This window comes from Pleurodeles waltl, chromosome 3_1, assembly GCF_031143425.1.
Source record: "Pleurodeles waltl isolate 20211129_DDA chromosome 3_1, aPleWal1.hap1.20221129, whole genome shotgun sequence".
Lineage (NCBI taxonomy): Eukaryota > Metazoa > Chordata > Amphibia > Caudata > Salamandridae > Pleurodeles > Pleurodeles waltl.
The window spans coordinates 1,440,170,067-1,440,189,316 of record NC_090440.1 but is presented as its reverse complement, the minus strand read 5'-3'; the positions used below and the strand labels follow the sequence as shown (position 1 = coordinate 1,440,189,316).

General features: G+C 43.6%; 1 protein-coding gene across 2 annotated transcripts in view; it reads right to left on the bottom strand.

The window, feature by feature from the left end:
- SIK2 (salt inducible kinase 2) overlaps nt 1–19,250 on the bottom strand; it is a 348,026-nt gene that overhangs the window by 239,721 nt on the left and 89,055 nt on the right. For both annotated transcript variants that reach the window (XM_069225002.1, XM_069225001.1), the window contains exon 2: nt 15,335–15,451. In XM_069225002.1, the coding sequence (XP_069081103.1) occupies nt 15,335–15,451 (117 nt within the window). The remainder of the gene's footprint in view (nt 1–15,334; nt 15,452–19,250) is intronic.

The window sequence follows — 19,250 nt, the reverse complement described above, 5'->3', positions numbered from 1 at the left end:
CCTGTGTGGAGTATTGTGCTGCTGCAACCACTGTCTTCTGCCCTGTAAGGTCAGTTTGGTTCCCCTGCCCATCTCCCTCCTGCCCTCTGTTATCCGATGTCCATGTCCTTTCCCCATTTCTCCTGCCTTCCGTGATCAAATGTGCCATACTTGCCAACATTTTGAACTTGGTAAGAGGAAGATTTTTAAAAACAAACCTGGGGAATTGATTTTCTCTGCTGACCGACATAGAAAAAGAGAATATTTTAGGCAGGAGACAGATAAAATAACATCGGGAGTCTCCTGCCTGAATAGGGTCTGCTGGCATGTATGGTTGTACTGCCACTGCCTTGTCCTTCTGCCCTCAATGGTTTGTTATATTGCCACAGTCTCTCTTGCCTGTCCTGCATGGTTTGTTTGTTGCCCCACCTCCCTTTCCCTTGCCCTCCGTGGTCTGTAGTGCTGCCACTGCCCCTATTGCCTGCCCAGCATAGTCAACTTGTTGCCTGTGCCCCCTCCTCTCTGTCCTCAATTATTGGAGTCCCTGCCCTTGACCTCTGCCTCCCCACAGTATTCTAACGAATAACATTCTATATTTGTTACACAAGTCTGGTATGCTTGACGTCATCTTGATGTAATGAAAACTGTAATACCTAAAACATTTCCTTTCTTTCTACATTTGTTTCTTTATCCATGTGATCACTTGATTATATGTTACACATAAGGACATTATGGACAGAGCTGCAGACTTTGCAACTGGTGAACCAGGTTTGAGTTTAGCCATCAGCTCAATATCCTGAGATTCTGGGCAAATCACAATCTACCCATGCCTAAAACCAAAATGACTGTCCTTGTGTAATGTGAGTGAGGCTGTGCTAAATAAAACCTGCTAAAAAAACAAATGTAAGTGCTTTTCACACTTTTGTGATTGGGCTACATTTGGATGATATTTGTGCTACATTTGGGCTGTTTTGTCTCTGGTGGCCATCTTGGGGGACTTATTTGTTATGAAGCTCCCTAATTTCCTCATTTACTAAAGTATCTTCAGTAGAAAATGCTTTCAGTTTTCCGCCTTGATTCCATCAAGATGGCATTCAGAGGTGCTACATTTTGGCATACATTCACAATGTTAGCACTCTAGTTACTCATTAGAATACTCTAATTAAGCTGCCGATCACCAGGGAGTTAACTGGCAGTCTGCTGGTGGCAAAAGTGCATGTTGCAGTCTGCATGTCAGAATGTTTTAACCTGTTCTGTGCCTTGGACGAGGTGACCTCGTCCAAGGCTACAGTTCCCGTGTGCCTTGGACGAGGTCACCTCGTCACCCCCTCCCGCCCCCCCAAGGCGGGGATGGAAGGGGAAGACCTTCCCCTTCGACACCCCACCCCCCTGTGACGTCAGCGCGCGCGCTGATTTGTCACAGGGGCCTTCCCCATCGCACTGGAAGCACTGCTTCCAGCGCGATTGAAAGAGAAATGCTCATCATTTCTCTTTCAATCACGTGGGGGAGGCCCGGAGGGGCTTCAAAGGGAAGGAAATGTATTTCCTTCCCTTTGAAGTCTCTCCCAGGGTTTCAAAAGCCGGATTGCAAGACCCCACTAGACACCAGAGATTTTTTTTTTTTTTCTTGAAAGTGACAAAAGGGAGCGACCCCTTGGGCAAAGGTCGTTCCCAGGGGGGAGGCATTTTTTTGGGAAGGCCTTTTCTGCCCCCCCTGGGGGCAGATCGGCCTATTAGGCCGATCTTCCCCCGAGGGGGGGGGGGCCGAAACCTCTAGGCACCAGGGATCATTTTTTATTTTTTTAGGTGGGGAGCGACCCCTTAGGCAAGGGTCGCTCCCCTAGGGGGCAAATTATATTTAGGCCATTTCTGCACCCTTGGGGGCAGATTGGCCTATTTTGATGAGGCCAATCTACCCCCAAGGGGGGCAGGAACCACTAGACACCAGGGAGTTTTTTTTCTTTACGTGAATTTCACGCAAGGGGAGCGACCCCTTAGGCAAGGGTCGCATCCTGGGGGGGAAATTATTTTAGGCCATTTCTGCCCCCCTGGGGGCAGAAACCTCTAGGCGGCAGGGCAAATTTTTTGTGTGTTTTTTTTTTTTGTTTGTTTGTTTTTTTTTTTTAGAGATGGGGAGCGACCCATTAGGCAAGGGTCACTCCCCTGGGGGATAAATTGTATTTAGACCATCAGAAATGGGCATGAAACCAATGCTGGATCCCAGAAACCTAAACATTTCTGAAAAGTAGACAAACATCTGAATTCAGCAAGGGGTCATTTGTGTAGATCCTACAAGGGTTTCCTACAGAAAATAACAACTGAAAAAGAAAAATATTGAAATGGAGGTGAAAAAAACAAATTTTTCTCTACGTTTTACTCTGTAACTTATCCCTACGTCTTTTTTACACACTCTCTTATATTTCGAAGGGAAAAATGTAGAGAAAGATAAAGGGCAATAACACTTGTTTTGCTATTCTATGTTCCCCCAAGTCTCCCGATAAAAATGATACCTCACTTGTGAGGGTAGGCCTAGCGCCCGTGACAGGAAATGCCCCAAAACACAACGTGGACACATCCCATTTTTTGACAGAAAACAGAGCTGTTTTTTGCAAAGTGCCTACCTGTAGATTTTGGCATCTAGCTCAGGTGGCACATAGGGAAACCTACCAAACCTGTGCATTTTTGAAAACTAGAGACTTAGGGGAATCCAAGATGGGGTGACTTGTGGGGCTCTGACCAGGTTCTGTTACCCAGAATCCTTTGCAAATCTCAAAACGTGGATTAAAAAAAAAAACACGTTTTCCTCACATTTCAGTGATAGAAAGTTCTGGAAACTGAGAGGAGCCACAAATTTCCTTCCACCCAGCGTTCCCCCAAGTCTCCCGATAAAAATGATACCTCACTTGTGTGGGTAGGCCTAGCGCCCGCGACAGGAAATGCCCCAAAACACAACGTGGACACATCACATTTTTTCATAGAAAACAGTGCCTCCCTGTGGATTTTGGCCTCTAGCTCAACCGGCACCTGGGGAAACCTAGCAAACCAGCGCATTTTTGAAAACTAGAAACCCAGGGGAATCCAAAATGGGGTGACTTGTGGGGCTCTGACCAGGTTCTGTTACCCAGAATCCTTTGCAAACCTCAAAATGTGGCTTAAATAACACGTTCTCCTCTCATTTCGGTGACAGAAAGTTCTGGAATCTGAGAGGAGCCACAAATTTCCTTCCACCCAGCATTCCCCCAAGTCTCCTGATAAAAATGGTACCTCACTTGTGTGGGTAGGCCTGGTGCCTGCAACAGGAATAGATCACACAACGGTCAATGTTGAGCCTTACATGAGGCAGCTGTTGACCCTGGGGTGATCCATTCCTGACGCACGCACTAGGTGTAGGCACTGAAGTGGGTAGTGCTTTTATCAGGACAGGTGAGGAATCACTTGGTGGTAGGAATTTTGTGGATCCCAGCATATTCCTGTAGTTTGTGTGACAGAAATGCGAGAACAATAGAGTTTTTATTCAACATTTCAGTTTTGCAGGGTATTCTGGGTAAGAAAACTTTGGGGAATCCACACAAGTCACACCTCTGTGGACTCCCCCGAATGTCTAGTTTCCAGAAATATTTGGGTTTAGTGTGTTTCTCTATATGGCCGGCGAACCCATGACCAAAAACACAGGTGCCTGCCTTACAAAACCAGTTTGTTTTGCGATAGATAATTTTGATGTCTCCACAATACGATTTGGGTGGTGGAATTTGGGGCTGAACTAAATTGGGGAGCTCCCAAGAGAGCACTCTTTCTCTCTCTCTCTGCTTGCCACCGCATTCACCTGCTCTCTTGGTTGGGCTAACCCACTATTACCCAGTTGCACAGACTGCTTGCGAAGGGACAGCAGGACTGTCCTCATCACCTCCCTCATAATGTACTGGAAGAGGAGTTATCGAATAGGACTCCTCCGACTGAAAAACTCACTCCCAGAGTCTGCGCCATTGTCCTATCCCTCAGATGCTGTCTCAGTATCTGATGTCTCAGTCCCTGATCCTATGTCAGAGCTGTCCTCTATAACCCGAGTGCCGGCAGCAGTCATCCATCAAGATGCCATCGCTGCTATTAGCTAAACTGTTGCTCTAAAACACTAGCCTACGTAGACAGTGACATCTGCGCTTCTTTATGGCACTAAAACTGCCACTAGACAAGTCTGACCCTTTTGTAGCAGAAACAGTCACAATACTTACTTGACTTTTTTATTGCTGCCTAAAAGCTACAGTTGAAAAGCGTCAGTTGAAGTATGTGCATTGCTTTGAAGACGCAAGCTGCAAATGCAAGACAACTGGTGGCAAATCTATATATTTATCACTTTTATATGTGGGTCTGGTTTTCCTGGGGGCCGATCGCAGCCCCCAGGGAAACCACACACATATTGACAAAAGTGATATATCTATGTATATATTTTAGTTGTTGTATGGTTTCCTTGGGGGCCAAAATGGCCCCCAGGGAAACCCTACAACAACTAAAAAAAAAATATTGCCCCCACAGGGGGTCGCCCTGCCCATGGGCGACCCCCTGTCCTTTTATTTCTTTTTTATTTAAAAAATAAATAAAAAATGTTGCCCGGGGGGGGGGGCTTGATCGCGCCCCCCCCCCCCCCCCCCAGGGGGCACCTACCCTTTTAAAAAAAAAAAAAAATGCCCCCCTGGCGTTTTCCGAGGGGGCCGACCCCCCAAGTGAAATCCCTGGTGTCTAGTGGTGTTTCCTGGCCGCCTATGCTGCGATCGGGGGCCAGGAAACAGTTTCAGGAAGGCCTCGTAAGAAAGGGGAGACTCTCCCCTTTCTTACGCGGCCTTCCCGAACGTGGGGAAGGCCGTTTTCCCCATCGGAGCGGAAGCGGGTGCAAGGCTGCTTCCTGCTCCGATGGCGTAATCAATATTGTTACGTCAGCGCATCTCAAAGGGGCGGGTGGGGGGCGGGGGGAGACACGGAACAGCTTCCGTGTCTCCCTGGGGCAAAAAAAAAAAATCCTCGGGTGCAAAGCACCCGAGGATTTATTAACCCCCTCCCTGGTGTCGGCCACTGGTCGTGACCCGCACCAGGGAGGTAGTGCAGGCGTCGGCCAGTGGCCGACGCCCGCATTGAAGGGGTTAAACAACGTCAAAGTTATTAGTAAAACAAAACACACACACACACACATATATATATATCTCATAAAAAAGAAAGAGATATGAGCTATAAATATGATATGTTTAAAATAAGACATTTTGCGTTAACCCGTAGGGTGCCTTGGATGAGGTGATCTGGTCCAAGGCACCAGTTCCCGGGTGCCTTGGACAAGATCACCTCGTCCTGCACCCCGGACACAGGAAGCACTAGCGCTCCAACCATGGGCCCCCCTCCCACACCCCCCGGTCGTGGATGGAAGGGGAATCACTTCCCCTTCCACCCCTGACCCCCCCTCAGCAATGTGATGACGTCAGCGCACTCACAGCACGCCGACGTCATCAAGTATTGCCAGGACGCGATGGAAGCCATTTGCTTCCAGCGTGTCGGGGGAAGAGGACTTCCTTCAGGTAAGTCCTTCCTTTTTTGGGGGTTTGGGGGGTGGGGGCGGGAAACAGACACGGGGGAAAGGAAAGGGTTTTTCCTTTCCTTCTGTGCCTGTTTTCCTTGGACTCCTGCTCCACGATCGCAGGCAGTGGAGCAGGAATCCCCACTAGCCACCAGGGATTTTTTATTTTATTAGATTTTTGGAGCGAGCCCTTGGGCAAGGGTCGCTCCCCTGGGGGGCGATTTTATTCCGTATTTCGCCCCTGGGGGGGGGGGGGGGGAAGGGGGGAACCACTAGACACCAGGGATTTACATTTGGACAATTATTTTGGGAGCGACCCCTTGGGCAAGGGTCGCTCCCATGGGGGGCTATTTTTTTTATCCTATTTCGCACCCCCCCTCCCCCGGGGGCAGGTCGGCCGATTTTTCAGCCTATCTGCCCTGGGGGGGGGGGGGGGGGAACCACTAGACCCCAGGGATTTTCTTTTCTTTATGTTTTAAGGCAGCAACCCCTTAGGCAAGGGTCGCTGCGCCGGGGGTAATTTTTTATATGCTTCGCCCCCCCACTAGGCGCCAGGGATTGTGTGGCGTGTGTGTGTGTTTTGTGTGCTTGGGGGAACCCCTTGGGCAAGGGTCGCCCCCCAAAGTGGGGAAATTTCGTATTGGCTATCTCTGCCCCCCTTGGGGGCAGATGGGGCAATTTTTGTAGGCCCATCTGCCGCCAAGGAGGGCAGAAACCACCAATACTCCAGGGAATTTATTTTTGTTCCCCTTTTTTTGTGCTGGGGGTGCCCCCTTTGGCAAGGGTCACCCCGTAAAGCGGGGACGGAGTTGTTGGCCATTTCTATTAAAAAAAATTACGCCAGAATCCACTTAAACACTAGGGATCGTTGCGTGTGTGTTGTGTGTGTGTTGGGGGAGGTGGCACCTTTGGCAAGGGTCGCCCCCCCAAAGGGGTCTCATTAGTGATGGCCATTTCTGCCCACCTTGGAGGCAGATCGGCCTGTTTTTGTTAGGCCCATCTGCACCCAAGGGGGGCAGAAGGCACCAAGAGGTCTGATTTGTTTTTGGTTCCCTTTGTTTTTTTTTGTGTTGGTGGCACCACCATTCGCCCCCTTTGGCAAGGGCCCTCCCCCCAAACAGAGTACAGAGCTGTTGGCCATTTCTGCCCCACTTGGGGGCAGATCAGCCTATTTTTTTTTAGGCCCATCTGCCTCCTAGTGGGGCAGAAGCCACTTAGGCACTAGGGACAATTTCTAAGTTCTTGGTGGCGGGGTGTTTGTCAACTGGCGAAGTATTTGTATTTGAGATTATTCTTTTTGTTCTAGTTCAAAGCTTTTGCCTCCTTTGCTGTGGATTCTTGCGGTTTTGGCAGTAGTTGTCCTGCGGTTTGCATAGTTGCATGTTTTAGGTAAGTGAAAGCAATTTACTCCAAAGGAGTATTGTTGACATGCATGAATGACATGTTTGTAGGTGGTGTACTAAATGCAGTATTGTGTGTGAAATTGTTCTTAGATGTGAGCACAATGATATTTGCGTTGTCATATGTCTAATTAGCTTTTTTCTTTTTAGTTGGATACCATTGGTGATTGCTGTGTCTGTGCAGAGTAGTTGCTGGTGAGTAGCTTTTTCAGGCAAGTGAGTGGTATAGTTTTTTAGTACATAACCCTTTGTGATAAAGCTACACTTTGTTTATTACTTATTTTAGTGCTAGTTGTTGTTGGCAATCCATTTGTTAGTGAGGATCATGGCGAGCCGTAGAGTGACCGCTCAGCAGGTTGTTGGCATGCTCTTTGAGTCGTCTTCAGACCATGATTACGAGACTGTCTCTGCATCTGAGGCAGAGGAGGAAGTGAGAGATTCTGGCAGTGAGTTTTCTGCCCGAGAGTATTCTTCTGAGGAGGAAGCTACTCTCAGTGCAGATGAAGGGCCTGTTTTAGAGGAGGACATTGATGTGCCAAGAGTGCAGCAGCCTGGGGCTGAAGGGTTTCCCATTAGAAGACCTGACACCTGGATTGCCCCAAACATGGAGCAGCCACCCACAGTTACCTGCATTTACTGGTCTCCCAGGGTGTAGAGTGAATATGGAAAACTTTTTGCCTGTCCATTTCATTCACTTGTTTATGGACGATGTATTTTTGGAAGAGATTGTGGAGCAGACTAATTTGTATGCAGAGCAATATTTGAGGGACAACGCTGCCAGACTTAGGCCTCAGTCTAGAGCTACTCAGTGGGTTCCCACATATCTGGAAGAGATGAAAAAGTTTTTAGGTTTGACTTTTTTGATGGGGTTGATCAGGAAGCTGTCACTGGCTTCTTATTGGTCTACTAGTCCCTTGATGGCAACGGCTATATTTCCTGCAACTATGACACGTAATCGCTATTTGCTTCTTCTTCGTATGCTGCATTTTGTAGACAACGCTTTAGCCTTGCCACAAGATCACCCTAATTGTGACCGTCTTTTTAAGATTAGGCCTGTCCTTGATCATTTTGTAGATCGGTTTTCAGAGGCAGGCTCCAGGCAAAGAGAAGTGTGGACGAGTCTTTGGTCCTTTTCAATGGGCGTTTAGTTTTTAAGCAGTACATTCCTAGTGAGAGGGCACGGTATGGGATTAAATTGTATATGCTGTCAGAAAGCAGTACAGGATGTGTGCATAATTTCCGGGTCTACACTGGTAGGGATTCCAGTATTGACCCTTTTGGTTGTCTGGCCACTTTTGGAGTTAGCGAAAAAATTGTGTGGGAACTTGGTAGACGACTGTTCAACAAAGGTCACCATTTGTACGTAGATAATTTCTACACTGGAGTGCAGTTGTTCAAGGAGTTGTTTAGAGTGGACACTGTTGCTTGTGGCACAATCCGTTCTAACCGGAAAGGCTACCCAAGGGAGCTTATCTGTAAAAAACGAGAGGGGACAGTGCAGTGCCTTGCGGAATAATGAACTGCTAGCTCAGAAATTTTCAGACAGGAGGGATGGGTACATGCTATCTACCATCCACGATGAGAGTACTTCCCCTGTGACTGTTTGGGGTCAGGTTGCGAAAGTGCGCAAACCTGCGTGCATTTTGGACTACAATAGGCACATGGGTAGTGTTGATAGAGTAGATCAGAGGTTGGAACCTTACACTGCTCTTCGTAAGTCTTACGTGTGGTATAGAAGTTGGCCCTACATTTATTTCATTTGGCAACTTTTAATGCTTTTATTGTGTTCAAGGATTGTTCACCTGAGTCAAGGATGACATTTGTTAAATTTCAGGAGTCAGTGATAGAAAGCCTTATTGTGGTGGAACGGGCAAGAGTTCCTAGAGTAGAAGTGGTGGAGGAAATGGCTAGATTGAAAGACTGCCACTTTCCAGATCACATTCCTCCCACTCCCAAAAAAAAAAATAACTTGCCCACAAAGAAATGTAGAGTATGTGCCCAGAGATCAATCCGGAGGGAGAGCCGGATGTTCTGCCCCGAATGCCCTTCAAAGCCTGGGCTGTGTGTGCCTGGCTGTTTTAGAAGTTGCCACACAAGGAAAATCTTTTGGGAAATACCGTGAGCGTAAACTGCCTGTTTTATATTTTCATATGTTCAGTTTCACGGTTGGCATTACTGTCATGTATTTAGTTAGAGCTTTTGTGTTTGTAGTTTAGTACTTATTTTATAATTAGTTAGTGGTTTCTTTGTTGTTTATAAACAAAAAAAAAGTGATGGCGGTGTGCGTGGGGTGGCGCTTGGCTGGCGGTGTGCGTGGGTTGGCGCTTGGCTGGCGGTATGGGTGGGGTGGCGCTTGGCTGGCGGTGTGCTTGGGGTGGCACTTGGCTTGCGGTATGGGTGGGGTGGCGCTTGGCTGGCGGTGCCAGTCAAACGCCAGTCCACAAACTCCCATCAGCTGGTGTGATTGCTGTATCAGGCATGTGGGCATATGTAAGTGATGGGCCCTTGACTGGCGCTGTGTGTCGATGCGAATGTTGTAATGTGCTGGGCCGTGAATGGTCTTGTGCGTGTCATATATGAAAGGTGTGTGAATGGACTGTAAAGCGGTTGGTGCCTTGCCGTGGCTTTACAGCTCATGAGCTGTGAGTCATTGGTTCAGTTTTTTGGCCTTTCAGTTATTACCAGTGCATTTCACTTTTGTGAAATTTCTTGTTAATAAAATTTGATCTACTGAACCATCACTCACCTTCGTGCCAAATCCAACCAGTATGTGTGGTACAAATGACAAAACCTGCTCTGCTGTAATCAGGCGTCGCAGCACACTTGTGACATGCTAGGTGTCTCAGGTGGGACCCCGATGATGAAGCATGCCACCAACTTGGTTGGTGGGCGAGGGGTCTTTCACATAACCTAAGTGCGTTTCTTTTCACAATTTTAGTGTTTGGCGCATCACAGACGTATGTGGACACATCAAAGTGATATATTACAAAACTACCTGTGTGTGGGGGGGAGGGGCACCTATGTTTTTGGTCCTGGGTGCGGCCTTCATCTAGGGAAACCTACCATACCCAGACATTTTTTTAAACTAGACACCCCAAGGAGTCCAGGGAGTTGTGGCTTGTGTGGATCCCCCAACATTTTCCTACCCAGACTCCTCTGCAAACCTCAAAATTTGCTTAAAAAAAGCATATTTTCCTGACTTTTGTTTGTACGATCACCGCTCCAGCACAAAATTCCTACTCCCCAGCATCTCCCTCAGTTTCCCAAGTAAAATGACACCTCACTTCTGTGGGTCCCCAAAGCAGAGTCAACCTAAAGATGTATAAAAGAAGAATATGTGCTTATCAACTCGCTGTGCTATCCCCATAATCTCTACAAGTTTTTGGCCTTTTTCTGTTGCAGGCACCTGGCCCACCCACACAAGTGAGGTATCATTTTTATTGGGAGACTTGGGGGAATGCTGGGTGGAAGGAAATTTGTGGCTCCTCTCAGATTCCACAACTTTCTGTCACCGAAATATGAGGAAATCCTGTTTTTTTAGCCACATTTTGAGGTTTGCAATGGATTCTGGGTAACAGAACCTGGTCAGAGCCCCACATGTCAGCCCATCCTGGATTCCCCTAGGTCTCTAGTTTTTAAAAATGCACAGGTTTGGTAGGTTTCTCTAGGTGCCGGCTGAGCTAGAGGCCAAAACCTACAGGTAGGCACTTTGCAAAAAACACCTCTGTTTTCTGTCAAAAAATGGGATGTGTCCACGTTGTGTTTTGGGGCATTTCCTGTTGCGGGTGCTAGGCCTACCCACACAAGTGAGGTATCATTTTTATCGGGAGACTTGGGGGAACATAGAATAGCAAAACAAGTGTTATTGCCCCTTGTCTTTCTCTACATTTTTTCCTTCCAAATATAAGAGAGTGTGTAAAAAAAGATGCCTATTTGAGAAATGCCCTGTAATTCACATGCTAGTATGGGCACCCCGGAATTTAGAGATGTGCAAATAACCACTGCTCCTCAACACCTTATCTTGTGCCCACTTTGGAAATACAAAGGTTTTCACTTTTTATATTTCAGCAAATGAATTGCTGTATACCCGGTATAGAATGAAAACCCACTGCAGGGTGCAGCTCATTTATTGGCTCTGGGTACCTAGGGTTCTTGATGAACCTACAAGCCCTTTATATCCCAGCAACAGGAAGAGTCCAGCAGATTTAACAGTATATTGCTTTAAAAAATCTGACATCACTGGAAAAAGTTAGAGTGAAATGTTTAGAAAAATGGCTGTTTTTTTACCTCAATTTCAATATTATTTTTTTTCAGTGGTTATTTTCTGTAGGAAACCATTGTAGGATCTACACAAATTACCCCTTGCTGAATTCAGAATTTTGTCTACTTTCAGAAATGTTTAGGTTTCTGGGATCCAGCATTGGTTTCACACCCATTTCTGTCACTGGCTGGAAGGAGGCTGAAAGCACAAAAAAACGTAAAAATGGGTAATGTCCCATTAAAATACCACAATTGTGTTGAGAAATTGGGTTTTCTGATTCAAGTCTGCCTGTTCCTGAAAGCTGGGAAGCTGGTGATTTTAGCACCACAAACCCTTTGTTGATGCCATTTTCAGGGGAAAAACCTCAAGCCTTCTTCTGCGGCCCCTTTTTCCCATTTTCTTTTTTTTTTTTTTTAAACGAAATTTTCACTGTATTTTGGCTAATTTCTTGGCCTCCTTCAGGGGAACCCACAAAGTCTGGGTAACTCTAGAATCCCTAGGATGTTGGTAAAAAGGACGCAAATGTGGTGTGGGTAGCTTATGTGGACAAAAAGTTATGAGGGCCTAAGCGAGAACTATTCCAAATAGGCAAAAAAAGGCCTGGCACAGGAGGGGGAAAAGGCCTGGCAGCGAAGGGGTTAAAGGATTACCCAATATCTATTCAGGCTAAGGAAAGAGGGAAGACAAATAACTTGTTTACTTTCTCTCATTCATATATATATATATATATATATATATATATATATATATATATATATATATATACACACATACATACATATATACACACACACATACACATCAATAACTATTTCCATATTTTGCAATAAGAGGTGGAAATCATACAATTATTCTTTTAGTTAGACAGCATATCAGCGATACTGTGCTTATTGCGCTCATCAGTGTAAATGTAAATAGAAGCGCCATTTGTGCTGTAACCTATTTCATCTGTAAACATTTGAGTTTATATTTGTTCATTACTCGACAATATGCGCGATGCGTGTCACTCCGACACAAATAGTGTCGATTTTAGACCCAGGTAAAACTCTTCGATATAATAGAAACTGTGAAATTAGTTGTCCCAAAGAAGGCAAATAGGTGCTTGTTATGTTACGAAGTATGTTGTTTTGTTCTATTGGAATGTTATGAGGTAAAAGAATGTAGGGAAGGAATGTTTAAGGGATGGAATGTGGAAGAGGGACAGTTGGAGATGAACAGGGCGGCAGACACAGGTGTTGGCGTATTTACTGCAACTTAAAATAAATACAAGTTGAAGTGCACAGTCTCTTTTCTACGTGAGATACAACAGTGGTGTATGAAACAATATAGATGTAAAGCAGATCACAGCGTGGCCTGGCGTTCGTCGACGTTATTAAACAAGTGATTCACGTAATAATTACATAACAAAATGGCTTGGTCAGAACAGGTAGAGGTGCAAAGGGAACATTTCGAACAACGTGATGTTTTGCCACGAACCAGAAACAAGACCGTTACAATTGACAGATTAGTGCATCCAAACATTTTAGTGGTATTTATATTGTAATAAACTGGGGCACCAGTCATAACTTTTAGGTATGGCAGTTGTGATCCTCTTCTCATGTGACTTACCTTCTTTCACACCCTTCCCGAAGAGGCTTATTTATTTTTGTATTTAGTACAGTACAAATGATCGGTCTTTTTTATTTTAGCACCATCAGGCACTGCCCACAAACTGGATCTCATGTGAGGTGGTGGGACTTCCTGGACAAGAAACAGTTATGTTCCGAGTAACACCGACTGGATGTCAGGAAAATGTGAACTTCTAGGAACTGCGTAGCCTGCTGTTTTACTGCGTGTAACTCTATAGCATCTCTAAAGAGTAGCTAGAAGCAATTAAGTTGTGGAGTGTGCGCTTTGTCAGTATGCAAAGAAAACTTTTTTAAACTTGAAATTATGCGCAATAGTTTTACATTTGTTAGACCACTCTCAGTGAACAGATACACACTGCAAAAACATTGACATATATCATGAATTAATATTCAACAATCTCATATACAGACGTTCATGGCATATGTATCTTCATTTATCTAAGACGTCAGGAGCTCAGTGCTGTGCTTTTCTTCTAGGCGATTCATTCGAGAAGCAACCAAAGTCATGTAAAACAGATAATCTTTCATCCACTCAACCATTCATCCAAAATGACCTACCCATGTAAATTTACAAAATTAAAATGTTGTAAACTTCCAAAAACAAACACATTTTGGATGAATGGCTGAATGAACAAAACGTGCATGCTTCACATGATAATCATTTACATGACAGTTAACTCAAAGCTAGATAATTAAAGGCAGCGCATATATGTGTTTTGAATTGTTGTAGTGCAGATCACAAATCAGATGTGATAGCGACTAGACATATTGGATTGATAAATGCATATAATATTAAAGTAAATAGAGCAGAATAACTGGATAGAGGATTTTGGTTGTCATTTTGCTGGATTTTAGTATACGGCGCGATGGGGCAATGACAGACTCACAGGCGTGGTGCATGTGCTGATTACCAGAATGCATCTGTAGCTCTCTGAGGAACCTACTCATGGTGTGTAATGCTGTACAAAAATCCATAAATAAATTCAGGTTGGACCAAATCATGAGGTCAACTGAGCTAAATTGCCAAGAAAAAAGCAACAGTAGAATTCTGAATTTAGAATCATACACTCAGGACTTCGGAATATTTATGACCCTAATTCACACTCCTAATGGTAGGACTTCCACCAATATGGCAGAATTTGTGGTGTAGTTAATTTAAATGTGGTATGAGATAAGTTCAAATTAAGGGTGAGTGGCACTGGCATTAAGAAAGTACTCAGAGCTTTATTGCATTCACTAACATTTGCACTAAGCACTTAATGTTAGTGCCAAGAGGCACAACAATGTTTAAAATGTGCATACCGACCAACCAAAAAAAAAAACAGATTTGTACTGGAAAATATTTCTCAATAGGGGGGGGGGGGAAACTCTGATGGAGAAAAATAAGAAAGAAAATAATTTTGTAAACACACTTTTACCTTATGATCTATCCTCCTGAGTGTAAGAGTAAATGTAAAAATACAGGGAAACGGAAGCACTCAAAAGGTCTAACCTGCCTAGACATGCTGGAGTACTACTGCAGATTTAGGTCAAACTTTAAAAACTATAAATCTACTCAAACATAGCAGAACATTTATATTCTCCTGTATTAACCATGTTTCAGAAGACATAAACAGGAAGAATGATAAAAAGGATTGAAGTTATTAATTCATTCATACAGATGTCACTAAGGAAAGTCATCAGATTTACACTGAGTGGTGAGCAGTTCTTTCCAAAAACAAATTTGCCAACATTGGATACTTCTCAGGGCAAGCAAAGCATGACAAACCACTGCAGTTGCGTGTGGGAAACCACTAACGATTAAAGATTATCAGATGGCTCGGCTACTTGTAAAAACAAAACTACATGGATTTTGTGCCACAAAACGTAATTAACAAGAAAATTATATTTCTCGCATCAATTATGGATGTAGGAAATTTACATTTCACAACAAAATAGTCTCTATTCACAAACTACAATAAGGTTGCTGACTTTTCTAAACTTCACAAACTTTTGCTTACAAAATCATTATCTTATTTTCTTTCAAAACCTTGCATCTGTGAGAAAGCTGTCCTTCTAGAATTAAGACTTTGTTGTTTTTTTCCTCAAAATCCACTTCAGCAGATCTTTAATCCAACAATTTAAATTTAGAAAGGTTACGAAGGATGTAGGAAATTGCCCGACAACACTTCACAAAGTTTGCTGAGCGAAAAACACAAGCAAATTCCCCATCTGTTATGAAAACACAGACAATCAAAATCCCTATATTCAATGCACCCCTGAATGGTGGAATCAGTTTAGGTGGAAACGATGCTATAAAATACTATGTCCCTTGTATTCTCTCAACAGCCGCTGTTTGCAGTTCAATCATGAATGCAGGTGATGGTGCCAAAGTTTTTTGGTTTTGAAAACGCTTCAACCTGGAGAATAAAGTGACACACTTTACCCTGCATAATACGAAACACATTTCTTTTGCCAGGACATCACTCCCTCCTCCAAAAAACAGGCAAATTGAAAAATAAGGAGCTACCTGGTATAGTTTGATGATGTGCGGGTGATCAAGCATTTTCATGATCTGCACCTCGCGGTAGATTTTCTCCAAGTTCACTGCGTCGAGCTGAGATTTATCGATGATCTTTATTGCAACCTGTTGGTGCATATGGAGGAAACACAGGGGTCAGGTATCTGAAAAACTGAGATCTACTCAAATAACCAAATGAATATTTTCAATGCACACATATCCCTGCTACTCAATTTAGGCCCTCATTACACAAAAAGCGCTGCAATACTGCAACATGCTGGGCATGATAGACCTAGTAGTAGGCCGTAACTAAAGGGTGAAACAAAGTCCCAGCATGAAGGGGTAGTGCCTAGAAAGGCTAGGATAGATAAAGGAGTTTCTGATGTGAGGAACACTGGCAACTCTTTGTAGGTGAATGTGTCTTTTGAGTCAGTGGGAGGAATGAGTGGTGGCTGCAGTTTGAATCAAATGTGGGAAGAGGGAACAGTGGCACGGGCGTAATAACAAGTGATGTTTAATGTGTTACAGAGTTATGGTGAATGAGTGACTTTGCGAGCTTTGGTATTCAGAAAGCAGTAAACCAGGTGTTAGCAGCTAACCTTACGCAAGGATCACAATTCAGAAAAGCAGAAACATTATCATTCTTTAAAATCATAATTATAACATTAATAATAATATTTCCTATCCCTGTAATGGCTACAGGGACCCACTTAAGTACTGTTGTTTGGCCCATACAGGTGCATATATACAATTACATTGAAAAGCACAGTAACTTGGGGCCCCCTACGACATGGCTGTTAAGTGCAGGTGGAGTTTTCGATGCAGATTTACAGATTCTAACCAGCTTCTTTTTCCCCAGTTACCCGTCATGACAATTTTGATTCCTGAATGGAGAATAGCATGCAGGGCCTAGGATTACAAGACTACTCTTGCATGGATTCCTCAAAACAGGACTACTTTTGTGCACATTTGCCACCTTTACTAAGAAGGTAGCAAATGTGTGCAGAAGCACTTATTTTTAATGTGTACAAAAGAAAACTCAAAGCCACCCTGCAGAACAAGGGGAACTCTGCTTGCAAATCCCAACAAAACCTCAACAGGCTCAAGTAAGTCCTGAACCTCAACCGTTAAATCAAAACTTTGGCTTATAGTTTATTTATCATTGGGACACCCTACCCAATGGGGACCAACTGGCCATTCATTTAAGCGTAAACTACTAACACCTCTATCCAGGTGCTTCCCTTTATCCAAAGTGATACCATTAGCACTTCCAAAGGTACATGGCCTGCCCACTAAACAGGGACCAAACCCATTCAACCAAAGGTGTACCATAGGCACAAGGCCATTTCTGAAACCAGCAGTAGACCAAATGGATGCCATAAACACTACCTACCTCCCTACTGCCCACCCAACATAGAGAGGCTTTCATACCCTTGCGTAGTCGTATGTCTGCAAAGTGCACTCCCTGAAAGAATGAACTGTTGCAACAGACCACCTAAACAACATTCTGTTTCATAGACTGGTCTCACACAAGAAGCCCAGACCAAGTGGTACAATTTCATCTACCTCCGTCAACGTGATGAATCACTCTTACGCTCGGTGTACTACAATGCTCAACTGCCATGCCTGCAATTCTGACTCCGAAAACCAGTACCACGAACTTGGTGTTGTAGAATAATCTTAAACAAGCACTTAGACCAAAATTACCTCATAGAGCTCTGAAGTGACCACAAGCAACATCCTAGCACTCTCAAAAAACCTTACAAAGGAATTGAGCAAATTAAAGTACACTTTATGCTTAGGAAAAGCAGAATGTAAAAGTTCATGTTCTGAAAACAAATATAGCCCCATTATTACAAGTGACTGCAACATAAGGGAAGATGACTAACCGAATAACCATTTTGTTGTTTGGCAAAATGAAACAGATATCAGAAAAACCAATAGTCTTGAAAAAAAAGCAATGTATCACGAGTGCCAGGTGGGTATAATTGTGTGGAAAGTATTCATATATGACATGTGTAATTTAATTTGGTCACACTGTTGCAACTTTAGATTCAAATAAGACGAAAGAGTGGTATTATCAGATTTCTAGTAAGTGTACACAGACAAAATGGCAGGGCCTTTTTCAAATTCCAACACTTGATTTAAAGTGATAAAAAATAAAAGTGTCATTGCAATTTTAAGGAAAGGAAAAGACAAAAAAAAACACAGGTAAGATGAATATTCCCTTTAGGGGAGTCGATGTTAATGAAGATTGTGTATAGCACTATAAAAAAAAAAAAATGTAAAACCTTCCCAGAAGTCAGGCAGAGGTGCATTTTGGCCCCCTTTTTATTTACTTTGCATATAAATAAACTTGAGCAGGTTTCAGTGGAAGAGGGTTTAGACTGCACACAGCTAAAGGGCTGGCCCTTGCCAGTTTTTCCCTGCGCAGGCGATGCTGTTTTAAAGGCTAAAACGGCCAAGGGCCTGCAAGCACCTTAAAATGCCTTTGTGGGTTACATGGACCGGCTGGATCTTAGCACTAAAATCAGTAAGTCTCGGAGCATGGTAGTGGATCCAAAAAATATGAAAGCATGATCTTGTAAGATAGGGTCTAGTGCTCTTACAAAGTTTAAAGCCTTTTCGTAATTAGGCATCTTATTTGACTCCAATTTGCAATGGACTAACCCACTCTCTGGAAAGCTGTCTGAAGTTACCAGGTCCAATGCTGCGGCCTGGAAAATGTATTCTAGACTGTGGAGGAAGCCGGTTATTGTCCTGCGACAAGTTTAATCGAGTTAAACCCGTTTCTAAAGCAACCCATGGCAGTGAAATTTGTGGGTATCTAAAACGATCACCTCCAGGTACTTGAAAATAAGTTTTTGCGTTATTTGCTTTGTGTTCCACAAACTACCCTTTCTTAAACAGTTCATGGAGAACTGGGGTTAGTTATATTGCTGACACTATTACCCTCGATTCCCTTTTATGCTAAGTTGAACTGTGACTAAAGTAGCTCAACAGAACAGGGAGATATTGGAATGCTGTTTATCCCTTGATCATGCATTACAAATCCCCTGGTTTGAGTACAATGAAAAGGAGTTTCGGGACCTTAAAGGGGGGGGGGGGGGGAGAGGAGGCATTTTACTTGTGCTGACAAAATCATAAAGGCAGATCGTGGCTGGGTAAAACATTTTTTTTTTTAAAGAAAAATGTTAGCTAGAGAATTAGAGGCTTTGCAGAAGGTCTCAGGGTTAAGTATTTACTGTTTAGAAACAATTTATTTATAGAACTCTATTGTACAATGGTAAATTCTAGCCATGTATGTTACCTGCTAGCAAGATTTAGGCTGAATCTTCTGCCAGAGTTATCATTTCCCAGGGGGTGGCACAAATTCTTCTCTCTAGCACCCTGCAGCTGCGACCAAAGGTCTCCACAGGACACTATGCATTTTATCTTTTTTTTTTTTTAGTATTATGAGTTCCAGAGGAAGGTATATCTAATCCCCCCGTTTCAAAGAGTGAGATTTTAAACAGGTTTGCCCAGCTCTTTTATTTTTGCAAATGCTTTCAGAAGTTTTCATGTTGTTAATTTCTTAAAATCTGCGGTGCACTCAAGGGATAAGATGAGGGATGGATTCTGTCTAATTTGAATCTATTAATTAAAAGGTCTTTTACTGCTTTTTTTTAATCAATTTTAACCCTTGCCTGTCCTATTCTTTTTATGTGTTTGCTATAATGTATGCGTTTGTGGTTATATTATAACTGAATAAAGCTTTCTTGAATTGAATAAAACACAAGCTACAAGTAACACATTGAGAAGTTTGTTGATGACCATTCACCTACAGAAATAAATCCTGTTGACCACTCATTGCTCATACTTGATAGAAAAATGCCCTCAATGTCAAAAATGCCAAAATAAGTCGTACATTCATACTTTACACTCC